This window comes from Rhea pennata, chromosome 2 (genome assembly GCF_028389875.1).
Source record: "Rhea pennata isolate bPtePen1 chromosome 2, bPtePen1.pri, whole genome shotgun sequence".
Lineage (NCBI taxonomy): Eukaryota > Metazoa > Chordata > Aves > Rheiformes > Rheidae > Rhea > Rhea pennata.
Window position 1 is genome coordinate 93,181,623 of NC_084664.1, and position 27,396 is coordinate 93,209,018.

At 37.6% G+C, this 27,396-nt stretch overlaps 2 protein-coding genes across 4 annotated transcripts in view; one reads left to right on the top strand and one right to left on the bottom strand.

Moving 5' to 3' along the window:
- RNF144B (ring finger protein 144B) overlaps window positions 1–442 on the bottom strand; it is an 85,630-nt gene extending 85,188 nt beyond the window's left edge. Inside the window, exon 1 of the mRNA XM_062568039.1 lies at window positions 306–442. The gene's annotated coding sequence lies outside the window, so the exon portion shown is untranslated. The remainder of the gene's footprint in view (window positions 1–305) is intronic.
- Window positions 443–5,431: 4,989 nt separating this feature from the next.
- On the top strand, window positions 5,432–26,598 carry DEK (DEK proto-oncogene). 3 transcript variants are annotated; one of them, XM_062569911.1, is made up of 11 exons: window positions 5,432–5,644; window positions 7,322–7,465; window positions 9,082–9,183; window positions 9,673–9,782; window positions 13,498–13,592; window positions 16,346–16,466; window positions 17,901–18,083; window positions 21,037–21,169; window positions 22,564–22,712; window positions 24,016–24,084; window positions 25,034–26,598. In XM_062569911.1, exons 2-11 carry the CDS (start codon window positions 7,333–7,335, stop codon window positions 25,043–25,045), a joined length of 1,107 nt encoding a protein of 368 aa, XP_062425895.1. In that variant the 5' UTR covers window positions 5,432–5,644; window positions 7,322–7,332; the 3' UTR covers window positions 25,046–26,598. The 3 variants fall into 3 exon arrangements, with proteins under 3 accessions (XP_062425895.1, XP_062425897.1, XP_062425896.1); XM_062569912.1 differs by lacking the exon at window positions 5,432–5,644 and adding an exon at window positions 5,801–5,858; XM_062569913.1 differs by lacking the exon at window positions 24,016–24,084.
- The last annotated feature ends 798 nt before the right edge of the window (window positions 26,599–27,396 follow it).

A 27,396-nucleotide genomic window follows, 5' to 3' on the forward strand; every position in this document is an offset into this window, starting at 1 on the left:
CACTGTGAATAAAACTGCCGCACCACTGTACTTTTTAAGAAAACAGAGGAAGCCCTCGAGCAAGCCTGCACTCGCCAGCAGTTTCATCCATCAAAAGCCAGAAGCTTCCAAAGCCGGGAGAAGTTCCCCCCTTTTGCCCAAGATAAGGCAATTTGCACACGTGCTCGGAGCCAGCAATCACCGGCTGCTCGGCAGAGAGGCGCAGGCGAGGGGCGAGCCCGGCCGCCCGCCGCAGGCGCCCGCAGGTGCCCGGCGCCGAGCGCGGGAGGCGCCGCAGCACCGCGCCCCCGCTTCTCCGTGCCTACCTCTGCCCTCGCCCCCCGCGCTCGGGCGGGCGGGGCCGCGGCGTTTCACGCCTGGCGGCGACTTCCTCCCGGCGGCGGCGCCCGGGGCTCCGCTGGCACCGAGGAGGCGGCAGTATCTGGCGGCGAAGCTGCTGGGAGCCCCTCGTCCGCGATCGCTCCTTCCTTCCCTCCGGGCCGGGGAGGAGGCCGGCAAGCGGCGGCACCGCGGCCGGTCAGAGCCGCGGGCTTGCTGCGCCGCCGAGGCCGCTGCCGGCGGCGCACCCGGGCGCCTGCAGCTCAGGGCGGCGCTGCTGCCGCCTCCTCTCCTTACAAAGGGCAAATTCATTTTACATTGCTCGAGCGCAGCAGTGGAAGGGCTCGCTGCCTGGCGAGTCCCACAGCCACTGGATGGTTGCGGGGGTGGAGAAAGAGAAGGGGAAAAAACTCTCGCGCTGAAAAGAAAAGCCTCTTGTCTCCTGGAAAATGTCAGTTTGCATCACATCGTGTTGACAGATTTTTTTGTTATTAAAATCACCTTAAATTATCAGACAGCTACTACGTTTTCCTGTTTTTAAACCTAGGTTGCACTAATTACATTGCTATCCATTTCTCCCAGTTCAGCACCCACCAGGGAACCCACCAGTTTCACTTTGCAGCATAACTTAGTGAAGAGCTCTAAGTGCAACCTTGTCTCCTCACAAAGTAACAATACCTTTGGAAATGTTTCCACTGATACCGTTTTTTTAAATATGTAACTGTAAACATATAACAAAAACCTATAGACCTGACAAAAATAAATTTATAGCCTTAAGCCTTAAAGTGTAAATGAATAGACAGTGTTCCTTTTTAAGTGCAAGTTACACAATATTTACATAGTTTACTGGCACATACACACATTATTCATTGCAAAACTAAATCAAAAGTACCAGGAGGCTAGTAACTGAGTGAGCATTCTGTGTTATAGTAGCTGCAATACAGAAGCCATCCTGTTAACTGTTCTTGAACAGAGCAGCACATGGAGCCTTGAGATGAAAACCCTTTTACCATCTCTACCCTCAGTGTCAGTAGAGAAATGCAGAAGAGTTTCCAATGCTATTACTTGTGAGAGCTATGTTTCATCCATCCAGAGTTCCCAGATGGTGTCTGTAGCTCTGAATACTTCATATAACAGCTGGGTAAGCTGTGCCTGTACAACACACAGTAGAAGATGTTTCTGAACACACACAAAGCAGTCATTTCCAAACCCTGCAGAATGTGATGTAACTTAACTTCATGGTAACTGAAACAGTAGCAGGAATCCCAACACAGATCTCAAGTCCGTCAAAGTTCAGTTTTGTCAATCACACACAGATGGAAGATGTGCCTTAATGTACTGTTTTGACTCATTATCTGTATCTGATGTTTCCTATTACTTAAGAATTTAGTTGAATCTTTGCAGACACTTATCTTGAAAAATGTCCAATATAAAGATTTCTAATATAAGGTGAAATTGCTTACATTACTTCATGCCTACAACTTATTTCATGTTTGTGAGAGTTTCTATTTAAAAGGACAACTAACTCTTATGAGCTTCTTAAGGGTAAGAAATAGATGAGAAGTTTGGGTGATGCAATAGCCTGCTAGTCCACAAATATCTAGGTATGAAACAAAAAGGGGAACACGGGATGTTGTCTGAATTGAGCAGGACTCCCTTAGGAAACACTTTGCCAATCAATTATTTTTGTCAGTCAAAACAAAGGTAAATTATCTGGTACAAGTATGCAGTGAGTATTTGGGACATTGAGTATAACTGTTACTAATCATACTAAAATTAACTACACAGCATGAGTTTTCAATTTTCTCTCATTTTGTAAATTGTGTTAATTGGCTCAATTATCAGTTCATATTTTGATTTCTACTTTCACTAGTAATAATATAACATTTAGATTCAAAAAACATACAATGCTTCTAATGTTAATAAATATGTACTTAGCATTTATATAGGACTTTTCTCAGTATTTCATAGACAAGTCATTATGACATTTCCAGGAAATCTGCAGCCATATTACTGTTTTACAGACAAACTAAAGTGTATGTATGTGAACATATGCGTATGGGTACATATACATGACTCATATGAGGGCACAAAGCAACTGTTCCTACATTACTACAAAACGGCATCACATAATTTATTGCTGTGGCTTTTCACTTTATGAATAAAATTCCTAATATGAGTTACAAGGTATTTAATTTGATGCAGGCCACTTTCTCTGCTATCTATAAACAATCTTTTCTATAACCTTGCTCACAGTATTGGGAGTTGATGGCAGGACACTGCAGTAATCGGTCACTTTGAAAACAAAATAAATGCAGTCCTAGGGGACTCTGTACACTGCATGAACCTACAATTCTCTTCCCAAAGGATTCTCAAAAAACAGTGTATGCTTGATACAGAAAGCCAATAATTATTGTTAGCTACACCACTACACTAAAATGACTGAATATCTGTTTATATTAATTAACAGATGGTGGTGACCATGTTTGAGGTAGCATTGGCTGGTGCACTGTAACATGCAATACTAGCACATAATATATCTTTAAACATGCCAGCTTCTATCTTTTACAGCACCTTTAGAGCATTTTTCACCATTTAATTCCATTGAGTTTAAACACCTAAGAAATATATCCTTTGATACTTAAGAGTGAGCTCAGGGTACCTCCAAGTTAACTGTTTTACGGAAATGGAGATAGCTATCAAAAATAAAGAAGTGCATGTCCTGCCTGAACATTGGGACTATCATAGTAGAAAAGCAGACTCTCCATAGTGGAATAAGAGCAGGCTATAGTGAACAGCTCTTGCATTAATTCTGAGGCACTCCTCGAATCATTCTTTTTTTAATTGGGCTTTCTTCCAGAATCAAGATTTTAAGTTGCATTTAGTCCCATTCACTATACAAACTGCATAAACACCTTAGATTATAAAACATTTCATTTCAATCTAATAATTTTAGTTGCATCTTTCAAATCTCAGCTGAAACTGAGAAATGAATTAACTTCATCAGGTTACGTAGAGAGAAGACAGCAAGACAAAAGTACCAATACCATGAAACACCTCGAAATAGTGTATTGTTAATGTGCATTCTTAGTAAAATAAAAATGAAAAGATAAACCAGATTCAGTCTCTTTTCTTGAACTCAGCAATTTCCCTTTAATATATAGCTGTTTTTTTTTTCCAAAATCGCCCCCTCCTTCTCTCAATTCCTAGCATTGATTTTTTTTTCTGAAAGTCTTCATATTGTCTCAGTTTTGTTTGGGGATGGAATAACTTATTATCAAAACTGCTAACAGCATACTGAAACTATTCCATAAACTCATAAATTGAAAATATGCCATCAAGAACACACAGAGAAGGTTCCAAAAACAGAATCAAGAAAGGTTAGTTGTTGTATTTGTTGAAGTTCTGCCAAAAGAAACCTAGGACAAAATATAATTCACCAGTACTAAGAATTTGTCAGTTCCTAAAATACTGAATGAATTGGATATTTGAGGGTCTGCCCATTACTACAATGATATGTCTTCTCTAAAGGGATCCACGAAACCATTATCTTCTATTTCTCCCCCCAAAGCAGCTCTAGTGTGATATTAGAAGGACATTAGCACAGCTAGTTTTATTAGGTAAGTAATCTCCAGAGAATAAACATGTCCTTGTTTACAAGATTAGTGTCTAATTTATCATCAGGACCTTAAGAACATCCTTCAGATGTTTCCTGTCTTAATTCTGAACTGATCTAAACCTATTTATCTTACAGAAAGTAGTCTTCAAACATCTGTCTCGTGCCATTTGTGTAGCCTATAGCTTAATGATGAGATACTTCTGCCTCCTTATTGTATATTGACTTCAAGCTTTTCTGATTGTGTGTTGTAGTAAATAATTTATATTTTCCTCTTTAAGACCACTGCCATCTGTAATTTCACCAGCAAACTTTAAAAAAGAAATCTGCATTTTCATTGCTTAAATCAGGGGTAATTAATATGTTTCCTGGACCTTCTCTTTGTACGATTTTCTCCATTCCAGAGTTTATTGTTTTGTAGTACTTATATTACAAATTAGACTGCCTAGTTTTCTTGGCAACTCTACATTGATTACTATGTTTTATGCACTATCTAAAAGGTCAACAGTTAGAAACATAATCATGATTTTTTGACTTCTTACCTTCTTAACTGCTGTCCCACCCCAAGGTAACAGCCACCTACTAACTGGACAAAAAGCTCCTGTCAGTACAGCATGGCCTCAAGACAGTCACCAGCACTGCCTACCTCTCGCTATTTCCTTCTCCAACACCTTTTCTGAGTTTTCTTAAGTCCTGCTGAAGGCACATCAACCCCAGTCAGGCCTCTTCGCTGGTCTGAATAGCGTGCCCCGAGCTCTGGCAAGCCACAGTGCGGGCAGCGGGACCAGCCCTCTGCTCCTCAGCGCCACGGGACGCACCGCCCGGCTGTGAACGCGGTGTTTTAAATGAGCAAGAAGCAGAGCTCATTTTTCTGCCCCAGCTCCTGCTCCGCTGCCAGCCGCATACCAACGGCCGCTTTCTTCCGTTGGCCGCACTCCCCTCCACTCCCACCCCGCCGGCTCGTGCCAGCACTGCGGTCGCTGCCCTACGCCTCACAGGCGCCCGGCGAGCCGAAAGGAGACGAGCCCATCACGGGCGAGGGCTGGCGGGGCAGCGGCGAGCCCATGCGGCCGCCGGGCCGAAACGCAACCCCGCTGCGGCCCGCCGGCAAAGCCCCGGCGGCGCGGAGCGGCGCGGAGCGGCGCGGAGCGGATCGGGGCTGCGCGGGGCGGTGGCACCACGCGCACCGCCCTCTGCCCCTCCCCCACGCAGAGCCAACGGCCGCGCGGCGACACACTCGCACACCGCCCTCCCCCACCCCCCCGCGCGCCTCCGCGCGCCCTGACGTCACCCTGGAGGCCCTCACAGGCCGCCGCAGGTCACGCACATCCACACACACACACACACACGCACACAAACACGCCCGCGTGCGCCTCCCCTTCCCTGCGCGCGCACCCTCCCCCCTGCCCGCTGCCCCCTCCCCACGCCGCCGGGACGGCGGGCGCTGATTGGCCGCCGCCTTCCCGCTTCCTTCTCCCCTTTCGAGAACCCGCCATTTTGAAAACCTTGTTGATTCCGGGAGAGGGAGCGGCGGCGGGACGCGGAGCGCGCGCGCCCCGGTGGGTGTGTGTCCGCGCACCAGGGCGCCAGCCGGCGCCGCCTCCCCTCACCTTCCCCCCCACCCCCCACTCCGGTAACTGTCGCCTCTGGCTGCCATTCGTGCCGCGGCCGCGCCCGAGGAAGGAGCCAGAAGCCGGGGCTCGAGCTGAGGTGGGTCCCGCCGCCATGGCGATAGCGGCGCCGGAGGGGGCGCTGCCGCCTCTCCCCGCCCCTCGCGGCCGGACCGGGCGGCCCAGGAGGCGGCGAGAGGTGGAGGGCGAAACGGGGCCGCCCCGTGCCGAGGGCCCTTGTCACCTGCCGCGGCCGCGGGCTGTGTGGTGGCGGGGCAAGTTCGTGTGTGAGCAGAGCCGGGCGAGGGCGAGAGGTGCGGCTGTGCACGAGTAACCTGCCCTGGGCGGCTTGCGGGATACCCTGTCCTTGTTTCTCCTCTCCCGCGGCTGAAAACGTCCCCGCTTTGGCTCAGTTTAGAGGTGGATCCCTGTGCGTTTTTTCGCTAAGCAAGTCGGCCTTCATTGACCTGGATGCTGAAAAGGCGAAAGTCTCTTACTCGCCTACTTGCCATTCCCTCCCCTGCCAATGGGGGCGGGAGAGGGAATGGCAGTTTGTAGCACTTAGCTTACTTTTTCACTTGTGTGAAAAAGTAAAGTTCACAGAGCAGTATCGTGAAGAAGTTAATTTACTCTTCCTGTGTCAAACTGACATACTGGCAGTAGCACCCCGAAGGAGAGGATTTTTTTTTTTTTCCTCAGGTGATTTAACAAAGGAGAGTAAACTTTCTTCCCCCTCCCTTCTGCTATTGGTAATGTAACTCATGTTTTTTGCCATTTGGTGTGTTGTTGTTGTTCTCTGACACCTGCCTGTCTTGGATATGTGCAGTTGACTTGATTGTTGCTTTGCTTTGGTTGTTGCAGGAGTCTGAACTGCAGACTCCTTATTATTGACTTTAATATTGGAGCAAGGTGGTTAACCATGTGATCCCCCCCCCCCCCCCAGGTTATACAACCCATGCTGTATTTTGTTCCAGGTGTGTAAATGGTGAAAGGTTTTAAAAGCTGGAGTTGTTTTAGAACAAATAGATATGCTTATTTTCCTGTGTTAGATAGGCATTCCACCTGTCATTAGGGAAAGTAGAGAAATGGCCTTCAACAAAGTGAGATTTCTTAACTTTAAAGTTAACACTTAAACTACTTCAAATATTAAGAAAAGACTTTTCTTAAATATGCTAAGTATGAAGTGTGTTTTGAGGGTATTTTTTTGTAGATTTGCAGATTAAAACCAAAGCATTTTCAACCCATAGGGTGTCTTGCCATTATTTTTATTTGGAAGGCAGTGTTAACTTTTCTATGAGGTGCTCATAATTCTTCTGTTCTATTTCCTGTGTAAATGTGTATGTTGTTAAATTTATTAGGAAACTTGTATGTACAGTTAGTTAACTGCGATCAGAAATAACTACTTGGTTATGGTGCACTGAGATGGTGGTATTTTAATACATTACAGTTCTTAATAAGCAACTGATATTGTATCTATTGGGTGTTTCTGAATATTCCACAAAGCAAGCTTTAAGACTGTTGCAGGTGGAAAGAACTGATAACTTTTTAAACTGTTTTCAAGCAGATTAGTTGCAGAATGAATGGCAGAACTGTTGAATAAATTTATATTCTGTGTATGCAAGATACTTTTTTGTTGCTTAAAGAGTGTGAGCAATCACGACAGGAGCACTATGACATGATTCTCCCGTACAAAGAGATTTTTTTTAGAAAGGAAAATTCCTGTATTTCTCCTGTATAATATCATATTGTTGATGGTTTTCCTGGCTGCTTTTTACAGAACCAGACACTATGTCTTCTGTTGCTTCGTCAAAAGAAGATACAATGTCATCTGAAAAAGCAGATGAGAAAGAACCTGAGGCTGAGAACAAAGCTGAGGAAAGTGATGAGGATGAAGAGGAGGAGGAGGAGGAAGAAGAAAAGGGTACATCTGTTTCCCCAGAATGATTTCTCTTTTAAAGGAAAAAATAAAAGCAAAAATAAAGGCTAGGCTTATTGAGTGCAATCTCTTGAGCTCACAGAAAGTTGTACAATTATTGTTTAGGAGAGTCCACAGAACCGCTATCTCATGGATTATAAATCACTTCCCAGTAGACTCTAGCAGAACAGACTTAGCACTAGAAACTATACTGCTGGTGTTCCTCAGGAAAGACTGAAGGAATTGCCAGTATCCTAAATTCCTGCACTAGCGTGTTTTTCGTTGGATAAACTCGATGATTGTAAGAGGCAGAGACCTATGTTGAATTAGCTGTATAAAAATACATATCCATAAAGATTCCTTTTTTTGCTAATAACACATCAAAATGATCCATGTTTGTAGAAGATAGAAATTTCTAAAATATGTGAAATAGCTTAGGAAATAATACAGATGTCTTTATTTGCTTAAGTTCTGTAAATTATTTTACTGGATGCCAAAACTTAACTATTTTGTGGAAACATAAAATTAATGGAAAAAGTATTTCCATGTAACTGTTACTATCTATAAAAATCATGGCATATTCTCTGCATGAAACAGTTGTTAATCCTGATATCATAGGAGGAGGAAGCAAGGAAGATTTTATGCTGCAGCAAGTAATTTAAGAAGGTAGTCAAGGAATACAAGATTTGATAAGAAACCCCTAGGCAAAAATGTTTCTTTCCATAGAGAAGTTTCCAGGCACCTATTTTGCAAATGAAAGCATCTGTATAAATAGAGCTACAGCATGGCAAAGTGAAAACTGAGTCACTGATGGCCTTGGTTCCTTAAAGGAGCTGAGTTATGTCTTCAAGAAAAACAGTAGAAAAGATAGTGTAGTTTGGGAGACAATTGAGTAACTAGAACTAGATTTTGACCAGTAGGCTTATAATTGTAGTTAAACTGTTTGTTGTATATGCACAAATATGTTTTTGCCCTGTTTTCAGTAGATACATGTCCAGTTTTAATTACATTCATACTCATTGTGAATCTGCTTTCAGCTGTTGAGGCCAGAATAACCCAGCAGTTTAGTGCTAAAGATAGTGTGAAGTGTGATTTGAGGTCAAGTATTTCACTCTGAAATGTTTGGCTTTGTGAAGCCTTGAAGTTTTCCTCTTGGCATGTAGTATCATTGTGGTACAGTGACATGCAGTGTATAGAAAACAAAATGAAAAGTATTCATTGCTGAATGATAATAATTATTGGGAATAATATTCTGTAGTATTTGTGATGCTAGTCTTGTGCCCTGTAAAGTGTTGCACTGCACAACCCTGTGTAGTTCAGTGCAGTCCCACTGTATTGGGTTTCTGAAAATGCGTGGTGCGTTTCCTTTGGGAAAGGCCCAATCTTCTCTTCAAGGTTAGGTTGGATACAGAGCTGTCATCAAGGTTTAGATTCCAGTACACAGCTCCTTGAAGTCCCTTTGACCTCTTGGCCAAAGGTTTAAAAGTATCATAGTAATTGGTTATATCGTTACCCTTTTTTTGGCTTACAGTTGCAAAGATAGAGTTCTGTTACCCATCACTGTGGTGGAATCGATTCATCTCATGAAAAATACAATGTTTTAAGGAATCTATCTTTTGCAGAAAAGAGTCTCATTGTTGAAGGAAAAAGAGAGAAAAAGAAAGTGGACCGACTGACCATGCAGGTGTCCTCATTACAAAAGGAACCTTTTACAATTACACCAGGTAAGCTTGTCCTCTTGTATGAGAATTTTAAGTGTTGTGAGTAATAATAAAACCTCTTAAATTATCAGACTGTTAATTTTTTTTGTAGGTGAGACTGAACTTAATGGAGTAATAGGACATCTTAAAATATAAGGCTATTATAATTACACCAAAACCCTTTTAAACATAGAAATTATAGAATGTTTAAACTTACCTTGAGAAGGAACTTCAATATCTAGTCACCACTAAGAAAGGCAGGGGAAGCTAGAACTGAAAGAAATGCCAAGTCTGTGAATCTCTTCCTAGGTAGTTTCAGGTAGAAAAAAAGATCATTATCAAGATGCCTAATTGATAGGAAAAGGACTGCTTAATATTTGACATATTACAATGTCTGATGCTCTGCTGAAACAGTTTGCTTTTTTTTTTAAAAAAACAGTAGATACTTGAAGTTGTAAAGACATAGGTAAATATGAATGTCATGAATCACAGAACTAATTTTAACTCTTTCAGGAAAAGGACAAAAACTCTGTGAAATTGAAAGGATACAGTTCTTTTTGAGTAAAAAGAAGACAGATGAACTTAGGAACCTACACAAACTCCTCTACAACAGGCCAGGCACCGTAAGAACTTAAAATCAATCCTGTATTTCTATTAGTTCTATTAGTGAGAATGTTTCTAGTATAGTTTTTTACAACTGCACACATAGGTCTACTCTTTAAAAGCATGACTTACGGCAAGCTATATAGGAGATGAATTAATATTACAGGAACAGTTAGTTAAGCCCATAATTTTTCTCACTGCTGTAAACTAGTGCCTCTCTAAAAATCCTGTGGGAAAGCAGTACCAAATTATAAGCCTCTTTGAATATAGATTTATTTCCCCCCTCCCCCCCCCCCACACACACAATTGGTTTACCTTATGAGGAGCAGTTGGAAATAATTTACGGGCCACATGCTAGAGATTGCTGACATACAAGATTGTAATTAAAATACTTGAAGTGCAGTTATTTTTGTTCAGTATAGCTTCTTATATTCTTCTGTTTATTTTATATTTAATACCTGTATTAGTGAGTTTTATTACATTGCTGTTTACCAGGTCAATTTTCTCTTCCCCTTGTACAGAGCAGTAGAAAGTAAAACTATGGAAAACTTGAATAATGACTTCCTTGTATTTGTCTGAAATGAGATGGAGTTGAGATTTTAGATAGTTTAAGACTCTTATGCTGTCTTTTATATCCAGGGATGAGCCTCAAAGAAAATATGATAGTAAATCTTTTTTGGAACCTTTTATATACTAGTGACCATGCCTTAGATGAGTAAATATGACCCACTTTCCTTGCTAATAGGGATGAAGTGGATATGGAGAAACTAAAGCAGATTAAAGTTTACCATTTCAATACACTTACCATACTTACAGGTTTTGTTTTTTGAAGCTCGCTCGCTCTCTCTTTTTTTTTTAACTTAACATTTTTTTGAAGCTTGTACAGAAACCAGAGATTGAATAAGTACTAGTACAGATATATACTAGTTAAAATATCTCAAATCACTGTCAAAAATGCTGTCTTTGTTTAAATGTCAAAGCAAAGATCTGCTGTCTCAAGTAGTCAGAAAAAGGGAGGACTACATATACTAATTAAAACCTTTTTTTTTTTGAATTATGTTATTTAGTCAATGGGACAGTAAAACAGACTAGAGAATTTCTAACTCAATGCATGCGGAAGTTTGCAAATTTCTGGATAGTTCTACAGGAATTTCTTTGTTAAGAAAGATAGAATGACAGAATCCTTTCACTTTCTGGTTAAACTAGCTTTATAGTGGAAAACACCAAACTGCATCCATTTGCCCTTTGAGACCAGTAACACTTTTGGTTGAACTGCTTCACTGGGGATACTTTCAGTATCAATTTTAAGGTAAGATACTGAATATGTGACTTCAGTGGCTTCTACCATGGTTAGGTTTGGGTGGTTTTTTTTTCTCTCTCCATACCTTCTTCACTTGGAGGTACTGGGATTTGGGATACTATTGCCTCAGGGTCCCCCTCTCCCTCTTCAAATTGCAGAACCGAGACATAGCTGATTTAAGAGACCGTTTCTTGACTAAGCAACATGCTAGTAAGAAACTAGTATCTCAATTATTCTTGCTATTGATTACTAAATCAATTACTAACCATTAGTAACCAAATCAACCAACAGACATATTATTACCAATTTACAATTATATAATTTTCCATATAATTATGAAACTATTATTTATCACTTTTCAATCTTATTATTTACACATAATTGCTATTGATGTGCAACTTGTCACCTTTCCCTCCTGTACTGATTAGTATTTGGGTGCAATTCCATACCCCTTTGCTTTATTCTCCCACACTCAGCTTTTTGGACATAGACTTGTTGGAGATTCTGGCCAGTTATTTAAGGGTATTGCTTCAGTATCCTAGTGGGTTTGAGTCCTTAGGTCAGCTTTGCTACCTTCCACAGGTGTCCACACTCCTAGTATTCAAAATGTAGTATTTCTGATATTATTACCTGGACAATCTCTGCCGTATATGGTATTGTTGATATGGTTGCCTAGGTACAGGTGGCCTTGCAAGATTCTGTTTCCCTAAAGGTCCACCAAACTCCCCTGTAATTATCTGATTCATACTGGTTACGTATTATTTACATTACTACTTACGACAAATCAGTCTACTTTAGTCTTGATTCTTGTACCTACTACCATTGAAGTACAAGTACTTTCCTATGATATACACAGACAGTTCACATATCAGAGCAACATATTTCATGTTTTTGGGGGGGCTTACACAGCATCCTGCTGTCTTAGGTGCTTGATTAAATGATTGCCCTTGGTATGTTCTTTGGACAATCTCCTTGTTTCCTGCAGAGGCCTGGTATACCTGCAGGACCTCTTGTTCAGATATCAAGTAGCATCATCTCTTGAAGTGACTGAGATAGAATTCTCTCACTTTAAGGTATTTTTTTCCAGCTATGCAGCTTCTTCGTTTTTGTTATCATGAAAAGTTTCTCTCTTAAATATCTGTAGGTATTCTGTTTTTAAACTCTTTCTTACGGTAGCATCTGTATTCTAACCTAAAATACCATATGCCCTGTCACTGGTTGACCACAGTCAGTATTTTACAGACCTCCTTTTGATCTTGAAGTTATTAATCTATGATTTTCATAATTTTCAGAAGAATGTTCCTGGTTCTTTAAAAAAATAAATAATAATTGGAGATGTTGAGGTTTGACTATTTTCTTTTTTTTTTTTTTTTTTTTTTTTTTTTTTTTTTTTTTTTGGTGAAAACCATGCCTCTGACTAGAAAAACAAAGATAAAGTATCTTTATTTGTTCTATTTGTATTCTACGTGGAAATATATCAATATTGTTTCATCTTAAATTATATTTAATCAGAACTGAGGGTAACTCATAATGCTGTGTAATGCAGTGAAGGTCTGATGGTGTCTTATATGCACATTCTGTATGTGCTTTGGGACATAATTAACAATTTTAGTAAAATGTACCAATACTATCTGTAAATTTTCTTTAGGTGCTAAACAAAATAGTTCTTTTGGGAAAAGGAGCCTAGCCTTTGGTAAAATTGTAAAATAATGGAGAAATATCAGGAAAAAAAATCTGTGAAACTGTTGAAAGCAATTTTAATGTTATCAGGAATAATTTGAAAAAATATCTGAGAAATGCATTTTTTTTAAACTCTTATTAAGAGGAGGTAGATTATTCTGATTATTTGAGATCTTGATGGAAGCAATTTTCCCATTAATAAGGGCTGTCATAGTGAAAATCCAGTCCTGTTCTGATTGCAGGTGTAATGTTAGAACTTGTAAATTGATTGGTGAGTAAATGCACAAATTGGTCGCACTAAAGAGAAGGTTCAAGTGTATGACCATGGTCCTGTGTAAGACTTCAAAAAGTAAATAAAGCAAATCTGGTCTAGCAGATTATGTAGTAAAAGTATGCTGTCCTATAGCAAATTATGTGCTTCATGTGATGACAGTAGTTCAAATCTATAAATAATTACGTGATTGTGTTTAAACAAGCTCTGAATAGCAGGTAAATTCACCTGGTATGTTATTGTAAAGAATTAAAATAATCAGGATCACAAGAATTTTGATTTTAAAGTCTAGCTGTCATGAGATAAAGGCATAACCCATCTAAGTTATTTTTTGAAAATGATACAGCTTTTGGTCAACAGAAAGTAGGTGTTAGATTAGATTTTCCTTGTATGAAAAGATAAGTTGAATGAACCTAATTGTTTTAATTGAATTAAACCCTTTAAACTATTTGCAGTGGAAAGTAATCTGTGTGCTCTGTTCCAGGTTGCTTCTCTAAAGAAGAATGTGGGTCAGTTCAGCGGGTTTCCATTTGAAAAAGGAAGTGATCAATATAAAAAAAAGGAAGAAATGTTAAAAAAGTAATGGTCTCTATTACTACTTAATGTATTTTGACTCATGTTATATATACTATTTTCAAAAGTTTGCTTCAGCCAAATCTAAAGTTCTGACTAAGTGGTTGTTTTCTAGATCTCTATGATCTATTCCTGAGCTCGGTTTAATAACATAAACTGACTTTTAAGATGATTTGAAATGTATTAAAAATAGGTAAATTCTGAATATTTTCTTTGTAAATCCTACAGATTTTAGGTATTGTTGACCTCCACTGTCCTCTTATGTGGTCTCATTATTGCATGAAGATTAGCAGATTCTTCTGCCAAGTGAGAAAGAAGCTTATCTCCTTAGGGCAAGCGTAGCGTTGTGAATGCATCAGTTCTTGGTGCATCATCTTCACCCTTTTATGCCTCAAAAACATCCTCTTTCAGAATCAAAACCAATTATGTTTATTGTTTTTTAGATATATGGTCTTTATTTGTGGAATTGCTTTCAAGTAAAGATATTGAACTGTAGGTACTGCTGTAACAACTATTTATTTCTGTGTTATTTCTCCAAATAGGCTGGTTCTCTGTAAAAAGAGTTGCTGCAACTTGGTTGTGAGTGGACTGAAAGTTTAAAACATAAGCAAGTATAGTTGTGAAAAATGAAAAAGCTAGTAGACTTCACCTGATTGATATTGGGAGTGCTTTCAGAATCTGGAATTTGCAAATCTTGCTTCTCTGAATGTGCAGGTTTCTACGATTAGTACTGATGAAATATCCGTGAGCCAACAAGACACGTTAGAATGGCAGTTTTGGCTCTTTCCCATTGGTTGTTGGTTGGATAGTGTTTCCTCTTTTCTGCAGCAGCTCATGCAATATCAGAAAAAGCATTTTTGCATGTTTTTTCATATGACTTGTATGGAAGAAAAGCTAATTAACTTTGTTACCTTTTGATCTTCAGCAAAACTTCCATATTTTGGAAACTGGTTGCAATATCATTCTTTTTGATCAAGTTGCTGAGTTCTGTGTACTTGTGTTGTTATAAGCTTTGCTGCTGTTTATTGTTATACATGAAACACTGCTGACTGGATGATTAATGTTTTCTGGTTGTATGGTTGAACTCTACCCACCATACAGGTGTGTGTCATCCTGTTTTAGCAGCATTGAACAAGATATGCTAAGGACAAAATTTCATTTACAGAATCTTACAATTCAGTCTATAAATGAAAAAAAGTGGAGGTTGAGGTTTGTGTGTGGATTAAAGGAGTTCTTGTTTTGTAAGTCAAATCTACCTGGTATGGAAGTTATTTATTCCAAAACTGTGTGAGCACTTGTTTGTTCCTTACTTGAACTGCATTTTAGCTAGCTGTATATTATGTTTGCTGTTATTCAGAGACATATCTTCAAAGCATTAAAAATATGAAAGATTTTGGAAGGATTCTTAGCCAATATTATTTCTAACTTAAGTTAAAATACAAGAAAAAAATCTAGTCATGGACAAATGCCATATGTGACCCAAGTCATAAGGAATTTTACTAAAAGCAGGGATAGGACCATAAAACTCTAAATTCAATATATAACTTCTTAACAAGTCAAAACTTAACTAAACTTTGATGCTATAACACAAACACTTTGATGCTATATAGTCTTTAAATCTGTTAACATTTTAAGTAGCATTAGGTCTATTGTAATGTTCGAAATGTAAGGTGTTCCCATAGAACTAAGGAAGTCAGATTCTTACAAGCATTCACTGTATCCCAAAAGATAAGTAGGAATTCTTTCAGCATTGGTATGTTTCTGCCTTTTTTCCTTTATCACCTTGTCTAGAAAAACGATTGAAGGATTTGACTTTGAAAGGTTGATAGATGAACTATATTTTGGAGGGAGAGGCACCAAACCAATTAAAATCCCCTGTTATCATGCCCTAAAACATGTGAAAACAAAGTTGTTCTGTTTCCTTAAAAGATCTGTAGCTTTAAAGGAATAATCTGAAGTTAAATCCTACTTTAGAGAAATTCTAGACTACCACAAAAAAGTCGTTTTTTTTTTCTTAGATGATGAAAAATAGGCCTCCTTTGGCTTTAATTGCCAGAAGTATCAGTGAAACTAATGAAAAACAATAAGAAAATGAATTACACCTTCCAGGCAGCATAGTATAAAATAAATGAGAAGGAAAGTGTAGACATTTAAAATGATAAAAAGGTAGACTAATTAGTTTTTTGGAAAGCTCACTAAATTTCTGATATCATAACTTTATAGCACTTGCCTCTTTTTTTTCCACTTCATTCTATACTGGTGGTAAAGTGGGACAACTGATTCAAGATCTGATTGGAATGGGGGGGCTGAATGTTTGACTTTCATTCTTAACCCTTTATCTTTAGCTGAATTACATAAAGGGGTAAGGAGCCAGAGAAAACAAGGGAAGACCTTCCTCCCCTTCCCATTCCCTTTTAGAGTTCAAGTCTTGTATTCACTGAATTTATTTTCCAAGATTGATCCTTTCCAGTGTGATAACTGAAGAGAGAAGCTCTGAGGAAAATTTTTTTTTAATAAGACCTTTTTTTAGTATCTTACCTTTTATAGATATGGATTTTTAATTCTTTTCTTTTTTTTCTTTTTCATTTTATGTAATGTGGTCATTCTTCTGTGCTTAAGTAATACATGTGATTAAGAATGCAGTTGAGTGTATATATGCACATCTGTTGCCAGGATTCAGATGCAAATTAAGTATCAGCAGCTTTCATGTATTGTTTATGATGTGATACTGAATCTTTTTTCTTCTTTTTTTCCTCTAGGTTTAGAAATGCAATGTTGAAAAGTATCTGTGAAGTTCTTGATTTGGAGAGATCAGGAGTTAACAGTGAACTGGTAACCAGAATCTTGAACTTTTTAATGCACCCAAAATCTTCAGGCAAGGTGAGATGCAAGTTGTGGTCATTTTTTACATCTCTATTCTGGTGGAAAATGCAACTGTCTGTATTCCTTATTACTGTTTTTGGTTTTTTTGTGTTTTTTTTTTTTTTAACAATGATGATACAATTACTCTTTTAACCTGCCAAATGAGCCGTGACCTCTTGAAGGACAGTCACTATTGAAAGAGAGTAGCAGGCATTGGTAGTGAGACCTGCTCTAGCTTGTGGTATCTCTTAAGGATGAGGACTTTGATTAAAGTGTTTACATATAGATGATGTACATAATTTTTACCTCTAAGAGCACCCATGGTACACTATTGGTACACAAACTACATATTGTAGTCAATACATGAAGGTAATTAGAGGTATAAGTATCTTCTGTTTTGTGAGTAAATAGAGGAGACTAGACATACTACATGAGCAGGGAAGAAATAGGGTGCTCCAAGATGTGATCATTGCCTCTTGTCCTTCCAGCATGCACCTCCAAGAAGAGTCTGGCTCTGTCTTCTATACAGGTTCCCATTAGGCAGTTGAAGGTTCCCTTGAGTTTTTCTCCTCTTAAGTCACCACAAAGCCAATTCATTCAGCCTCTTTTTCTGTGTCATTTATCCAACTTTCTAACTGTATTGGTAGCCCTGTGATGGACTCATTCCATCAGATTGTCAGTGTGCTCTTGGAAGGAGTAGTAGTATAGTTAGAAAGTACAAGAAAAAGATTTTCAGATACATATAGGCATGCTGTAAGTTAACAAATGTATGTGATTGTATATGGTCATCACAATGGAATTTGACAAGGCTGGAAAAATTTGTTTTGCCTTTAGTGCAGTAGATTCAGATGCACAGATTACATGAAGATATTAATAGTCTCCTGGGACTATCAATCTATTAATCTAAAAGCAGTACTTAATTTGCTAAATAACAGTCTGACTGTTTAAACTTATTTTCGGGAAATTTGGGAGGTAATGGGGGGGGAAAAAAGGTCTGCATGCCACACTGAAGACACTGGTAATGAGCAATAACAAAATGTAGTTTTGCATGATACGTAGCAGAATTCCTGCCTGTAAATCTGCTGAAGACTTGTCAGCTAATTTGTTGACAAGACAGTAAGTTTGTTTTTTTGGGGTTGAGGAGACAGAGATAGATAGTTCTTTCTGGTTAGTTCTTTCCTTGCCTCCCTCTGTGCTTGGAAGATACATTGGGTTATGGGGGTCCTTAGCTTAGAATTGAATTTAAATTTAAATTTTAGTGTCTTCCATATCTACCCTGTGGTAAGCAGAAACTCACAACACATTGTGGCCTAAATATAGTAGATACAGTTCTTGCCATGGACTTGGAGGCTTTCATCTTTTTTTTTTTATTATTATTCTTTCACATGGTTTTGTTTGTTTTTTAAATTCACTTTCATTTTCTTACTTGAAAACACATGTTTCTGTTTTCAGCCATTGCCAAAGTCCAAGAAAACACCAAGCAAAGGTGGTAAAAAAGAACGCAGTAGTGCTGGAACAACAAGAAAAGCAAAACGCACCAAATGTCCAGAGATCTTGTCAGATGAATCTAGCAGTGAGGAAGATGAAAAGAAAGAAAAAGATGACTCTTCAGAAGAAAAGGAAAGTGAAGAGGAGGTGAGCATATTTGTTTTGTTTTCAGCATACGACTAAAAACATTTTTCTGTAGTTTGTAACTATATGGTAGTTATAGATCGGTAATTTTTGGAACACAAATTTGGGAGATGTAGTGAATGATTTGAAAGAAAAATGTTGAAAAGAAAACATCTTCAAATTCTAAGAGATTATTTTAGGCTCTTAGTATGCTGATATTTCGAATCAATAAGATAAGAGGCAAAAGTTCTGATTTTCAATGTATATATGCCCCTTATAAAACCACTTACTGTATGTCATTGGACAGCCAAGATTTCAAAAGTAATCCATTGCATTTCTTACCATTTTGCAATAATTTTACTTATATAGTCTTTTTATAATCTTCCTGATGTCATTTTTGAGTAGGGTTTGATTAGATGCCGAGGGCTTAACTTTGAATTCAGTAAAGGTCCCTGACCTACCTAACTGCATTGTTTTGGGTATTGGTTCTGCATTTCTTCTGGAGTTTGTCACAATCCCTTTTTTAGGTTTCTCTGTCTTCGTTTGTAAAAACGAACTGAACAGCACAGTAAGTGGCCATACCAAGATCCCTTCAAAACTCCGAAGTTTTCTCACCGTGGTGTATTTTCTGCTCTTCTGTATTCTCTTTGAAACTTTTTTAGTCTTACATAGTAAGAGAGAAATGAAATGAACTTTGTTTAAATCCAGATTACTTTTGCTTTTGCATTCCTCTGCAATGACATACTTATTCACGGAAGGTACACAAAACATCAAGTGCTAGTACAACTGCACAGGCAACAGTGGTATGTCCATGTATCTGAAGCTTGAAAAAAAGAAATGAGAAAGAGCTACAGGCTCCATCTTACTGCATATCTTGATTTTAGATGGGACTGCCATTTAGCCTTAATTGGAGCCCTGTGACAAACAGCAATTAGTGAACTGGTAAAGGTAGTAGCTTACTTTATGTAAGCTACAAAAATTTTGGCTGTAAACTGGCCATTTATTTACTTGGGTTATATTCCATCTGTTACAATGGAAGTGTGGCAGGCTGTTAAGTAAGTAGTCTGAGCTAGTAGTAACAAATTTCTGTTGGAAAGCAAATTTATGCAAATTTCATTGTTTATGCAAACACTGTCATTTTTGATAGGTGTTGATTTTAATATAAAAGGTGAATTCAAGGAAGTTCTCCAAGTCTCCATAAAATGAACTTAATTCTTAGTTTGTTTCCTTCCACCAATGGTGAGTTGAAAGAAGGCTAAAATACTGAAAGTTAATTTTATATTTGTTTTCCCTTCACCAATACAATGTTTCTGCTGTAAGGAGAGACTGGCTTTCAAAGGCAGGAGTTCTCTTTAGAAAGTTTTTCAAGAACTCAGTTGTCTGTTTTTTTTTTTTTTTTTTTTTTAAAAAAAGGGGGGGGAGGGGCAGTAAGCCCACTTACCTAACTGTTTTTTGGAGTTTTTTTTTTCTTTTTGCAAGAGGTAGGAGTTAGATATGCCTGTTAGCAATAGCTGATTACACTGACATTCTTGGAAACTGAAACTGGCTCACATAGAGTAAAGTCTGAATTATTATTAAAACATTTCCTATGTTTGAAATAATTTGTAATATTAATGAAGTGAAAGTTTTTGCATTTGTAGAACTCTTAAGATGGCAGCCTTTTTAAAAAGCAAAAGGCTTCTAACACCCTGTAGTGTACTGCAGATGGAAGGCAGGGTATCATGTTTGCTGATTCCAGCCCATTGGAATCACGAGCATGGAGTGGCTGGAATAGACTGTCCTAATAATTATGTACCTCTCTTGATTGAAGCTCTTGAATATTTTTTTTAATAATTTTTAAAAGCTTGGTTGTTTGTGTATCCGAAAGCCAAAAATAGCTAAATAGTTTTGTGTGCTGAGAGAACATAATTTTGTAAAAGCTGAAAGCTGAATGCCAGGTTAAATTTCTGACTTTGTAGCAGATGGCTTTAACAGAAGTTTAAAAACTGAAAAGTTAGGAACTAAACATGTCTATTTAAAAATGGGATGATTCTTTAAAGTATTCTCTGAATTTCAACAGTGAAGGTCTTAATCCTTCAATGAGCCCTGCATAACAAGTGCAACTGTAACTGAGCAAGCCAATATAAGGAGATGCAGATGTTTGTTTACCTCTGATTTCATGAGTTGTACCAGGTGCAGCTGAGAGAAGCAGTTAAGAGTTACCTGAGATAATCTTAATTTGCTTAGATGTCATATTGTTTGCTCAGTTGACCTCACTGCTATTTTAAATACAAATTAGACTATTGATTTAGTAACTACTGTTAGTTAATTTGTTTCCTTTTGTATTGTTTGTTCTTACAAGTATGATTTACTCCTGATCAATGTGAAAGTTCTGTGTCTGTTTCTCTGAGGGAAATTTTCATACTTTCTGTATGTGTATTTAATAAGCACAAAAAATGCTGTATGGTGACCTGTGTACCATATTTATTAATGTTTCCCACTTCTCCTGTTGCTCTTATCTTAATGCAATGATCTTTTGAATTTATTAGCCACAATAATTAGCTAAATCATGGTTTTGCTAATGTAGCTAATTTCAATTAGTGCAAGAGGAATTAACTGTGTATAGTCTTTGAGTGCTGCAGCATCTAAGATCAGTAATCGAACCCAACTTACTATGTCCTATTTTTAAAGGAACTTTTTTGGAATAATCTTACAAACCTCAGGACTAATAATGAATGGGAAGTTGTAGCACAACCAAATTGCTAATATTAAAAAGTTGTAGCTGTTTGAGCTTAAGAGCCTATATAGCAGGATGATATGAAATATAGAAGAATACAGAAATGATCTTTGCTGTTGATAAAAAGCTTGAAATCACCAGTAAAATGTCGTAATTAAATCTGTTGTTGTGTTGATAGTAAAAGTGGTTTTGCTCTTGAAAAGAGCTGTATGGATTGTTCAAATTGAAAACAACATTTTAATCTTCTATTTTTCTTTACAGCCCCCCAGGAAAGCTTCTAAAAGAGAAAAATCTAAAAAGATGCCTTCTAAAACCAAGAAAGCTGTGAAGGGTGCTAATGTCAAGAAGGCAGATAGCAGCACTACTAAAAAGAGTCAGACCAGTTCTAGAAAAGGTAAGTGCTTTTAGATTTTTTTTTTTCCACACTGTATTGTAGCTTAACCTGGGTGTTTAGAAAGCAAGCTTTTGCGCTTGACTGAAGTAAAATGCAATGTGCTGAATTGCTGGTTTGCAGCTTGTGGTTTCCTTCCTTGCAACAGTGATAAATGACAAAGATTGCAAAAAACAAAAAAACAGTGTGTGCTACGTGTAGTGTGCATTTTTTATATATATTATGTGTCTGTATGTGTCAGCCTAGTACTTCCTTCTGCTGGAAGAATGTTAATAAGTTGATGGTGGTATCTCCATAGTCACTTTACATTAATGATTAATCTAACATATGTGTCTGTGTACGGAAGCCCAGTGTGTTTTTGTTAGCATAGAAATGAGTTTTACGTGCATCCTGTTGTACCCGTGCGTACAAAGAAACCGAGAGCAAAAGGCAGGACATCCAGTTCCGTAATACCTGGTGGAATGTAGCAGTGCAGGTGGGAACAAGCTGGTTTTGAAGCAGCTTTGCCTGAATAACATAGGAACATGCCAAACTTTTCTCCTTACAGTACTCTAAGCAGAGTAAACTAGTCTGTGTTGAACTCAGTTTATCTTCAATTTGGTTGCTGGCAGTACTAATGTGGCTGACTCTGTGTGCGCCTTATTTTGTCATCACAACATTGAGATAACTTCTTCTTTAGTGCTACTGTATTTGTGTATATGTTTATGGTACAAAAATCAGAATATTAAGTTAATCTTTCTGTAGGCTTATTATCTAAATTAATTAGGTTTCTGCTCTGTGTTCTTTTTTGGTTTTGAGGCGGAGAAAGGAACTGAAAGGATGTTGGAGTTATTCAGACTTTTTTCCCCCCTTCTTTTTGTTTCTTTTTGCTGCTGAAAAAGAATTTAGGAGCATCTCCTCACTGCTGTATCTTTCAGTTCTTTTATGCTTCTCTTCATTTGTTGTCATGGTGTCTCTGATGGCATGTTCTGTTGTAAAACATCGTGAAATTACAAGACCCTAATGGGCAGCACTGTTAGGGGAAAAAAATACAAACAAACTCATTTTTTAAAAGCACAAACATTCATCTTTTTTCGGGCCATAGTACCTCAATTTAGAGTTGTTGTAGTAAGTTCTTGTTTTAGCCTTAGCCTTATAGATTGAATTAATCTGTCTCATACTTTCTAGAGTACATGTTGATTTGTAAACTGAAAAAAGGTCAGCAACTATGTAGATTTGTAAACAAACGCTATACTGACAGCATTAGATTTCTTTATAAATTGAAGCTCTGGCAAGATACCTATATTAAGGGAGAATGTTGGAATCAAATGTTGGGGGAAAACTCTGGTGGCTTCTATTTTGGAAGAAGAAAGCAGGCAAAAACTTTCATTACAATTCAAATTATTCCTCATATTTAGAGAGTGAGTCTGAGGATAGTTCAGATGATGAACCGTTAATTAAAAAGTTGAAGAAACCACCTACAGATGAAGAGCTTAAAGAAACTGTCAAGAAGTTGTTGGCCAGTGCAAACTTGGAGGAGGTCACAATGAAACAAATTTGCAAGGAGGTAAGCAAGCATGATTTTGTAGTATCTCTTTTTAGGCAGTTGGTTACTTATGAACTTATTTTTGTCATCCTGTTTCAAAAATCCAGGTTTATTCTGCACAGTGTTTCAAAAACTAAAGTAGTTTTCCACTGATTTGCTTTGCTGACAAAGCAAACTGATGGCTGGTTTGCTTGCCAACAGTTATAAGCAGGAGAGCTCTAATCTTAATGTATACAGTACTGAATCTGCTCAACATTAGAAGGGGAATCTCCAAATAAAAATCAGTTATGTGGAAAGTGGCAGTATTACCTTCAAAATAGCTGCCATGTCTTAAAGTGAAAATACTTGAGATGTTGAGCCAGTGCAGCAGCTTGCTACTACCAAAAAGGGGTGGTCTGTGTCCTGCCCTCTGCACATTTTTTTTTCTGCGCACCTCGCTGTCATTCTAGTAACTTCTTCGTAAGTCCTTTCAACTCTCATTTGCTAGGAAAAAATGAATAGTTCTCAGTTGAGTTAGTGTGCTGAATCAGGTTAGCAAAGAATCCTTTGAGTGCCAGGACAGGTACAGGAAGAGATCAGAACCGTTTGGCCAAAAAAAAAAAATGGAGAAGATACTACAATGATACTAATTATCTTGACATTTTTACAGTTTAACTGATATGTTTATTTTTCTGGCGTTTCCAAGAAGCTGTAGTGAGAAAATAACACTGGACATAATTTTTGAGAACTGTGTGTTTAATCTGTATAAAATTTAAAATCTTGTTCATAGACCTTTTAGAAACCTGAAATTTGGTATACTGAAATTTGTTTTACATTGGTGGTCAGTGTTAGCATCTGGTTTCTTTTTTCCCTAGTTATCCAAGTGATAGTTGTAGAATAGCACTCAGATATTTTGACTTTTACTGACCTGGAGAATAACTGTTTTGCTTATTACTAAAAAATAAATAGGCTCCAGAGGTTGGTATTTGTTTAGCTTCCCACACTAACACAGATGGTGTCTGACTCCTTAGAAAGCATGTAAGGCAAACACTGGGTGATTACTATTTGGCTGACATGGCAAGCTAGGCATTCTCTTTCTCTGATGCGAAAATCGTATAGTACCAGTTTAATATGTGGCCAGACAAAATCTGTATGTGTTTAAGTACTTATGTGGTCAAAATAAGGGCGTGGAAATGTTTGTCCCTTTCCATAATTAACATAGGCTGCTTTATATGACTAGTAATACTGAAGCAGCACAACACTTTCTGCATTTAAACTCCTTCTATTCATGCAGTACATTGAACAGAAGTAACTTGAGATTATATCTTTTATTCTTGTTTTTTAGGTGTATGAAACTTATCCTAGTTATGATTTATCTGACAGGAAAGACTTCATTAAAAAAACAGTCAAAGAGGTAAAGATTTTATTTAGAATATTTTCTGTATTTTTCTCAGCATATTGAAAATTGGCATACTGTTTAAACTAGTTAAACAAGCCTACTTTGTAGTACTGGACGTATCCTAAACTTTAGTCTTCTGACAAACCTGAATTCTGCCTCTGGATTTTGTGTTCGCATTCCTGAAACAACTGATCCATTTTTTATTTTTTTTTAGTATGCATGTGGGTACTATTTCTGAGTTTCTTTGGTAAGCAGAACTAGAAAGCTATCTTAATTTTTAATGAATTTACCATTTTTATCTCTGAAAGCAATGCCTTTTTAAATTACAGCCTTGGCTGCAAGTTGCCCTGAAATCCATGCACTGACCACATACACGTGTAGGTAACCATGCAGGAGGTTATGTAAGCTCTGCAGAAGCTACAGTCTCTTGCAATGGGAGAAGACCTAAGAGACAAAAGATAGACAAAGGCTTTTCTCTGTATGTGCTGCTATCCTCATGCTCCTGATACCGCAGTTGTTAGGCTGCCTTTGAGTTCGCTGCACTGAAGATGAAGCCTGGCGCAATGTACTCATGACAAAGGGGGTATTGTCCAGGCTGTGGCTGGTAACTTGCAAGAAAACTTTCGAGTACAATTATTTTTGTTTGCCTCAAAACTAGAAACGGAACAGAGTAACTGAAGTTCATTTAGTAAAGTTAATAAAGTGACTTTTTTTACTTGTTTCATTTGCAGAAGTTGACATGGTGCGTGGTTATCTATTTAAGTGCTGTACATACATACATATATCTGTCACTGTCAGCAAAGGAATAAATGCAGTCTGTCTGCTGCAGGCATGTTTTTGTTTTGTGATAGTAAAAGTAGTATGTGTGTTCTTGATAGTCTGATGCTAAAGGAGAGGCTGTAAGTAATTGATTTGACAGAATGGAGAAAACTAATACAATTAACTAATACAATTCTCATTTCAGTTGATATCATGATCTGATTTGACTGTGGGGAATGGAGACTCCTACTTTTATGTTCCCATGAATTTGAAGATCCTAATAGGCACCAGCAAAAGGAATGTTTTTTACCCTTGTGGTATTTAGTCAGAAGTGATTCTGCTGATACAATGTTAAGAGTGTTGATGTAAATTGCTTTGTGTATCTTTTAAAAAACAAAAACCGCATTTAATGCGGTTTTTAGTTCAACATACTCAAGTTTTGTGCATGGCAATAAATGTTCCCTTTTTTATAGTTTTTGTACATTTTGAATTGCTTTGTATAACCAGATTCATTAGACCCATCATAGCTTTTTAGTGTGTGTTACTAGCTTGCAGAAGGAGATTTTAAAATCAAGTAGGATGAAAACTGCTTATCTGCACATATACATGAGAGACTGGAATATTGCAGTATTGGTTATAAAAAAAATATTTTGACTACATATCCATTCTGAAAATAAAAAGTTAGTCACATTAGTGTCTTTTATATTCTGATACATTCTACAGATGCAGAATTATTCTAAATCTAGATTACTGTCTTGCATGTGTAGGCACTGTGAAAACTGTCAAAAGCATGGTAGCTGATTCGCATATAGATGTTATTTTTGTACTTTTAAAAGGCTTTCTGTTATGTATATAAAGTTATTTCAGATTTCTTTTGTGCAAATCAGTTTTTTAATCTTGTTATCTTAGAGGATTTATGACATGAAATGTCAGTGTTCAGCAGTGAGGCTGTGATGAAAAGTGGAATGCAGAAGTTTCACGAAGACTATACAAAAGAATTAAGATTTTACTACTTGTTTGTCCCATCTTACGTTGTACAGGAACTAAATGTAGTTTTATACTTAAGCTTTTCAGTGTTAAACTTTGTACAAAGACTGCAGATATTTCTTTCAATGGCTTGACTTATCAAATAAAACTCCTCTAAAGGCTATAGGAAAAATTTCAAATTTCACTTTGAAAAAACTTACATTTCAGTGTCTTGATTTGATGACCAAACTTCTCAGAAGTAAGCATCCAGGATGTGCAGCTGTGAGGCTCGATAGCTTTACAAGCCCATCTGGGGGCCTCCAAACCAGGCAGCACTGAAGGGTGTGGCTAAACTGTACTTTATAGGAGAATGCTCTTCTGAACCATGATGCCTCAACATGGGCAATGGTACTTTAAGTCTGCAGTCTTGATCTTTGGCCACAGCTTGTTGGATCAAAATGAACACTTCTTATAAGTTTTGTTCTTATTTAGATTTCTGTTCTCCATACACCTTATTGCCAATATGGGATGTCCTCCACTTAAAATTTTGAACTGCTAATAGATGCCAAGATGTGGGCTGCTATTAATATCATGAGCAATGAATCCCTCTGACTGTAGTATTACTAGAAAGACAAAGCATATTTTTTTAAATTTTATTATTGTACATTTGAGAAATCAGAGTTCATAAGTGATTTAAATTCTGAAAATGTTCAGCCAGTCAGACTATTAATCTTCACATACTTCTCTAACTTCTTTGAGTGTAATCATTTATAATAAGACTGGATGTAACAATTTTTTTGTATTCAATAAATGTCTTTCACAAAAAATGTAAATCATTTTTGATGATTTAACACTTGCTTACATGTATAGTAAAGAATTATTCAGAAACAAGGATGTTGTCTTTATCTCGTCTGGAAGAAACTATTCGAGTCTAAATCATCAGGTTTCTCTACTTCTGAGGCATTTTTGCTGAAATGCATGTCATTACAGCAAGGTATGGTTTGAGTTTTTTTTTTTTTTTTTAATACTAAAATAGTTCAGAGGGAAAAAGAAAAAGAAACACTTTCTAAATTACATTTAAAAACATTAGAAAGTTCCAAGTCTTCCTTAAAAGCAGTAACTTATTTGTGGCAAGCCTTGTTGGATTTTCAGATGGATCTGCTACAAATAATGTAATTGCCTTGTGATTTTTATGTAAATATATCATTCAGTTTTAATTATGTGGGTCAGGAAGTACTTATAAGATTACTGGTTTTCACAAACTTTTTTTGTAGTAAAAATTCTAACGAGAAGTGTTAAAATGGGACAGTGTGCATCTGTTCATTGTGTATGTATTAACTGCAGCTTTAGAATTGCACTGATGGAATGTAAATGAACTTAGCATCCTTCAAATACTTTTTTTAAAGTCTCTTAACTTCAACTAAGTATAGTTCTCAACTGAGACAGAACATCTGAAACAAGCTGTTTTGCTGCTAACGCGTGCCAGTCTGACTGCAGCTGCTACATTACAGTTCTTTCTGCAACTGGGGTGAAGGCTGCAAGACAATACTTGAAGGTAAATAAAATGGTTTATCCTGAAGCTACTGGATTTAAAAAAAAAAA